Consider the following 6,532-nt stretch of genomic DNA (forward strand, 5'->3'; position numbering starts at 1 on the left):
CGATTATTTATTGGGTTTCCATTACCACTGCCTTTAGCAATAGCCAGATTTCTAATTTTCTGTCGACTCAATCTTTTCTTTAACGCAGCTTTAAGATTTTTGCATCTTCCACATATAGTTGAATAAGTTAAGTAGTCGCATAAGTTAGAATGTAATGCACTATCATGCAATGAGAAAAATCCAGGTTTTTGTTTTGAATTTTCAAATTCTTCTTTGAGATGTGTTTCGGTTACTCCATGGCAAATTCCATAATCGTTCAATTTGCTTAAAGCATCTATAATTCCACGTATATTTAAGTTTTCAAGATCTTAAAAATACTCCCCAAATGTAACAACAGACAAGTGTTCTTGCGGAAGAAATCTGTTCAACACTTTCATAATAATACTTTCTTTACAAGTTATCTCAGGATTGATAATTATTGAAATGAAGATAGTAACGCTGCAGTTTATTTTGCAGTACTTCAAGAAATTAATTTCTCTATCACTCTCCTGATATGTGATGGCCCACCCTTTAGGTATAAACTTTGGTAATTCAAATAGAAAGCTTTTAAAAGAATTGGTGTAATCCAATAGTGTATTAGTTAAATTTTGTACTGGATAAGAAGCCGAGGTTTCCATTGCGTTAGATGCCAAGGTTTGTACTGAGCTAGATGTTGAGGTTTCCGCTAAGTTGGATGCCGAGGTTTGTACAGAGCTAGATGTCGAGGTTTCCGCTAAGTTGGATGCCGAGATTTCCGCTAAGTTGGATGCCAAGATTTCCGCTAAGTCGAGGTTTCGGATGAGTAACTAGTTGTGCAACCGTCGAAGTAAGTACTGTATTTTTTGGCAGCATTGATTTTGATTCTGTTAATTCCTGGAGATCCATTGACTGTATACCACTCTCATTTTGCTGGAATGAAATGCATGGTATTACTTAATTGAAGGCGAATAAGTTATAAAAAAAAACTTAATAGAGTTCCAACTTACCAATAAACGCAAATATTGGCAAATTGCCGAATAAGGAAACCGAAAAAGGTGGGCAAACTCTCAAAAATTCGCAACGATTCAACATTCTCCGGCGTTGATATTATCATATCAATTTTAGTAAAGTTTATTTCGTGTCTTCCGGAAACTCTTCGTCATCCAAAGGTAGCAAGCATAGCTTCACAATGGGCCGTTTCATTTCGCCCTTGCTAGTACGTAAGGTGACAACTCGCGTGAGATGGTCTTCCCCAGGATGGATTGCGATGACTCTAGCTAACGGCCAGGTAGCTGAAGAGGCAACGTCAGACTTGACTAATACCATGTCACCGACTGATATGTTCCTTTGAGGCGTCATCCATTTTGGGCGCTGTTGAAGCCTGGTGACGTATTCGCGTAGCCAGCGTTTATGAACGTCTTGCTTTAGTTTCTGTAGCAACTGCCATCTTCGAAGCCTGGAGACCGGTAAGTGGGCCAGATCAGGGTCCGGAATTGATTGCAGCGAGTCCCCAATGAGAAAGTGACCCGGGGTGAGCGCTCGGAGATCCGTCGGGTCAGAGGAGAGTGGCGTCAGAGGTCGGGAATTTAAGCATCCCTCAATCTGGGTGATGATTGTAGAAAATTCTTCGTACGTCAGACGAGTTTTACCAACTACCCGATGCAAATGGTGTTTTACGGATTTGACACCCGCCTCCCATATTCCTCCAAAATGGGGTGCGCCAGCTGGATTGAAATGCCAGGTGATGCTTTGGGTGGCGAGATGATTTGCAACGGCTTCGTTGTGCGCATCGGATTGTATCAGTCTTGAGAACTCCTTTAACTCTCTTGCCGCTCCAACGAAATTTATACGGCAGTCGCTGAAAAGGTCGCTTGGTTTTCCTCTCCGTTACGTAAACCTTCGCAGTGCTGCTATGAAAGCTTCCGTTGATAGCGATGAGACAATCTCTAAATGCAGAGCCCTTGTAACAAAGCAAATAAACAGAGCTATATACGCTTTATAGGTTGTTTTGCTTCGGGGTGCAATGGGACGAAGCAGGAACGGCCCGGCGTAGTCGATGCCAGTTCTCGTGAAGGCCCGGCAGTCCTGAAGTCGGGACCGTGGTAGATCTCCCATCATCTGATTCGTGGTCTTTGCTTGATATCTCGTACATGGAATGCACCTTCGAATCTGATGTCGGATAGCGTCTCTCGCCCCAATGATCCATTATTTCAGTGAAAGTATGCTTTGCACCAGTTGAGCCCCCGCATGTAGATGTTGAATGTGCGCTTCTTGTATTATCATCTCGGTAAATCGGTGGTGTCTTGGGAGCAAGATTGGATGCTTCATGTCGGCTGTGAAGTCAGCTTGATTCAGCCTTCCCCCGACACGTAGAACACCATGGGAATCCAACTCAGGCCTCAAGCTTAGGAGCTTACTCTTCTATGCCAGCGACCTTCCTGCTTGTAAAGCTTCGATATCCCCAGCGAAGGAAGAGGATTGTACCATTTTGATCTATACGTGCGTAGCTGCCTCCAATTCCCTGGTTGTAAATGGGCCAGTGTTCCGGGTAAGTGCGGAGTCGGCATCATTCTTGCTTGTTCGCTGTATCACACAATTGTCGGTGAATCGGTAAATCCAGGCCGTGATGCGACGCAGTCGTAACAGAGTTGAAAACCTTGTAATCATGGACATCTCGATAACATGGACCTTTGCAGCGATGAGAGTGACCCGTTCTTCGACCTTGGCTAAGTTAAATGACTCGGGATCCTTTGTCTGCATGTGAGGTTCAGGTTCCGCCTTGGCGTCGGATAACCATGAAGGCCCTTTCCACCAAAGCCGGTGATGTCGAAGCTCTCTTCCAGAAATTCCTCGGGAGGCAGCATTGGCAGGATTATCCGTCCCTGGGACAGACTCCATTGTGATTCGGGAATGACCTGTTGTATTCGAGATACACGGTTGGCAACGAAGGTTCTCCAACGCCGTGGACTCGATGCCAGCCAGCAAAGTACAATTGTTGAATCTGTCCAGGCTTGGATGCGATCAAACGAGAGCTTTAAGGATTCTTGGGCGGTTTCCATCAGGTCAGCAAGTAGAAGCGCTCCGCAAAGCTCCAGCCGCGGGATGGAGATGGCTTTATTCGCTGGTGCAACTTTTGTTTTTGCAGTGACCAGAGATACATTGACGTTCCCGAAGGCATCTACCGATCGTATGTAGACAACTCCGGCGTATGCTTTCTCCGAGGAGTCCGAAAACCCATGGAGCTCTAGCGTGGTAACTGTATCGGAGTAGTGGATCCAGCGATCTATACGGATATTTTGAATTTGGGAAAATGACTCCTGAAATTCTTGCCATTTCTTCTGAATCGGTAATGACGGCTGCTCATCCCAGGCGGTTTTTTCCTTCCAGACCTCCTGCATCAAAATCTTCGCTCGTACTACCGTCGGAGCTAGCCAGCCCAAAGGATCGAAGATCTTTGCAATCTCGGACAGTAGCATCCTCTTCGTGGTGAACGGAGGAGGGGTACTACTCTGAACCTTGAATACGAATTGGACTCTGCTAGTGTCCCAATAGAGACCAAGTGTTTTGATAAATGCATCTTCCGCCACTAGTACTTCCTTTACTTCTTGGAGTTCTACTGGAACCTCGGACAGGCAATCAGGTGAGTTAGAAGCAAATTTACGAAGAGTAAGTCCAGCGCCGTCAGTGAGGGAACGGAGTTCCGAGATTACCTGCTTCGTATTTTCGACGGATTGACCTCCGCTCATGACGTCATCCATGTAAAAGTCCTTCTTTACGACCTCGGCTCCCAACGGATACGTGGATGCCCCCGTGTCACCCAGCTGCTGAAGAACTCGAGTAGCCAGGAATGGAGCAGATGACGTCCCGTAAGTGGTGGTGGTTAACTGATACTCCTGAATAGGCGCCTGTGGTGAAGATCTCCATAATATGCATTGTAGCTCACGTTGGTCATGGGCTACTGAAATCTGGCGGTACATCTTAGCAACGTCCGCTGAGAAGGCAAATCTGTGAATTCGGAACCTCAGGATGATAGCATACAGAGAATCCTGAACCACCGGTCCGATTACTTGTGCATCATTGAAGGAAAACCCGGAACTCGTCTTTACGGAAGCATCGAACACGACTCTGAATTTACTAATAATAATAATAATAATAATCAGCTAGGCTAATACCCAAGGCACCACCTTAGGCCTAAGTCATCATGCGACTTTTGAAGCCCTTAATTCAGGTGGCCGGGTTACAATGCGTAGGAGGGTGGTGGCAAGCCCTGCATGCCACGAGATCGAGCCAACAGCTCCCTACACTAACTATTACCGTTAACCTCAACAAGTTTTTATGGAAGGGGAAACCGAAGAACTCGGGGAAAAACCCCTTAAACCAGTGGGGAGAGAACTTGCAAACTCAACGCAGAAGGAGTTGTTCCGAGTTTGCGCCCAGTGCCACAAGCTGGGATCGAACTAGTCATATTCCAATCCTTCATGACATAATGGTGCGGAATAAAGATTCGTTGCTCGGATGGGTTTGGCTTAGCTTCTGTCATATGACCCAACGACTTGTATTGTTCCATGAATTTATGGTATAGGACTTTCAATTCAGGGCGTAGAGCAATTTTCTTCTCCATCTGCAACAACCGTCTCTGAGCGACCTCTCTGGTTGATCCCAATACGACTTTCAGATCCTTCATCGGTATCCGGACTATGAATCGGCCGTTTCGATCTCGGTAATGAGTTTTCTGGAAATCTTCCTCACAGGCCTTTTCTTCTTGCATCATGACTGAACGTTTCGGAATCTCCTCTATGGCCCAGAATCGCCTCGTAGTTTCTTCGAGGCTAATCGTTGCATGATGAACCTGAATTCTGGGCGGAGCGGAGCCCACTGGACCTGATACAAGCCAGCCTAACCTCGAGTCAACAGCGTCGGGAAGCGTCGAATCGCCCTTTCTCTTCCCTCCGAGAAGTAGCTTAAAAAAGATATCAGCTCCCAGTAGTATATCGATGTCGGCGGGCAGATGGAAGTCAGGGTCGGCGAGTTGAAGGTGCTTTAAGTGATGCCAATTGCTGACGTCGTATTTCCTCGTAGGGAGTTGACAGGTGACCTTCCTCAGCACGTAGGCATGTACGCAGAATCTTTCCATTTCTTGGTTGCTGAAGTAGGGCTTGAAATGGATTTGTGTTAGTCCTCTCGCCTTGCCCAGTGGCACCAATCCTAGACCGAGCACCTCAGTGTCGACTTTCTCTCGGTTTAGGCCCAATTGACCGATACAGGCTTCGGATATACATGAGATGGTTGATCCTCCATCCAGCAGCGCGCGGAACTGGAGATACCCTCCCTGAGACGTCTCGACTTGGAGGACTGCCGTCGCCAGCAACGCATCGGACCTTCGATTCTCCATCCCTCGAGAATGACAATTCTGGACTTGTGTTAACGAGTGATCTTGCGTGCCATTGGATGACAGGTTCACGGACGTCGGACCGGCTGTGTCCGAGTGAAGAAGCGAATGGCGCCTCTTCCCGCAAATTTTGCAGCTTCTTCCCCCTGGGCAGTCCGGGACCCGATGACCGCTCCGCAGACAGTTAAAACACAGCTTCTTCTGCTGCGCCAGTAGCCGTCGTTCGTCGAGGTTCATGCCAATGAACTTTGAGCACCGGAAATTGAAGTGGTGTCCTGAGCAAAAGGTGCATTCGTTGTCAGTGGCTGACGTCCCAACTCTATTGTGCAAGGTAACTGCTCTGTGTGGCAACTCTTTCTTTCTTGTGCCGGAATCTGACGAGGCTGCCAAGGAACGAGCTCGTTGCTCAATAAATTCTAGAAGAGCTTTCGCCGTAGGGATAGCCGTATCTTTCAGGCTCAACTCCCATTGTTCTCTGGAAGCTGGGTCCAACTTCTGCGTCAGGATGAAGACTAGAATGGAATCCCACTTGTCCGATATGTGGAGAGTATCCAGAGCTCTGGAACACTCCATTTCGGCATCGACAATTGAACGTAACGAGCCTGAGCTGCTACTTGAAATTGTTGGTAGCGTAGTAAATCTTTTCATGATCGAAAAATAGAGTTAACGTTTATTCTCGAACCTTTTCGTCACCGTATCCCATGCTATCGGGTAATTAGCATCTGATATCGTGAGAGACTTGATCAATTTAGCGGCATTTCCCCGTCAGGCTGGACTTGAGGTATGTAAACTTCTGAGCGTTGGACAGATCGGTGTTGTTGTGAATGGCAGTCAGGTACATGTCTCGAAACGAGATCCAGTCATGAACTTCACCGCTGAATTGGGGTAAATGAAACTTTGGCAGTTTGATCCCCGCATGATGGCTTTGACCGACAGGATTTGGAGTCAACGTCACCCTGATGCATCGCAGATCGCATTTGGCAGCTGTATAAACGTCGAACAACTTATTCCATTCCGATTCGTGACTCTGCTCGTCGTCGGGATCCAGTGTCATGATCTTCACATGGGCCTCAGCAATGGATTGCCAAGATTTATCCGATTCTTCGATAAAGAACTCAGCTTGATGAAGAGTGAGTGGCAACTTTGAATGACCCTGGACTCTCCTAGTGATTGCATTCAGCCCCA

At 47.0% G+C, this 6,532-nt stretch overlaps 1 protein-coding gene across 1 annotated transcript; it reads right to left on the bottom strand.

Moving 5' to 3' along the window:
• Positions 1–1,089: 1,089 nt before the first annotated feature.
• On the bottom strand, positions 1,090–5,995 carry LOC149926866 (uncharacterized). The gene is made up of 4 exons (XM_090157768.1): positions 4,417–5,995; positions 2,918–4,024; positions 2,458–2,873; positions 1,090–1,560 (listed from the first exon to the last, which is right to left on the bottom strand). The coding sequence occupies exons 1-4, from the start codon at positions 5,993–5,995 to the stop codon at positions 1,090–1,092; spliced, it is 3,573 nt and encodes a 1,190-aa protein (XP_090013894.1).
• Between the last annotated feature and the right edge of the window lie 537 nt (positions 5,996–6,532).

Source organism: Leiobunum rupestre, chromosome 9 (assembly GCF_980474605.1).
Source record: "Leiobunum rupestre chromosome 9, qqLeiRupe1.1.hap1, whole genome shotgun sequence".
In the NCBI taxonomy this organism is placed as follows: Eukaryota; Metazoa; Arthropoda; class Arachnida; order Opiliones; family Sclerosomatidae; genus Leiobunum; species Leiobunum rupestre.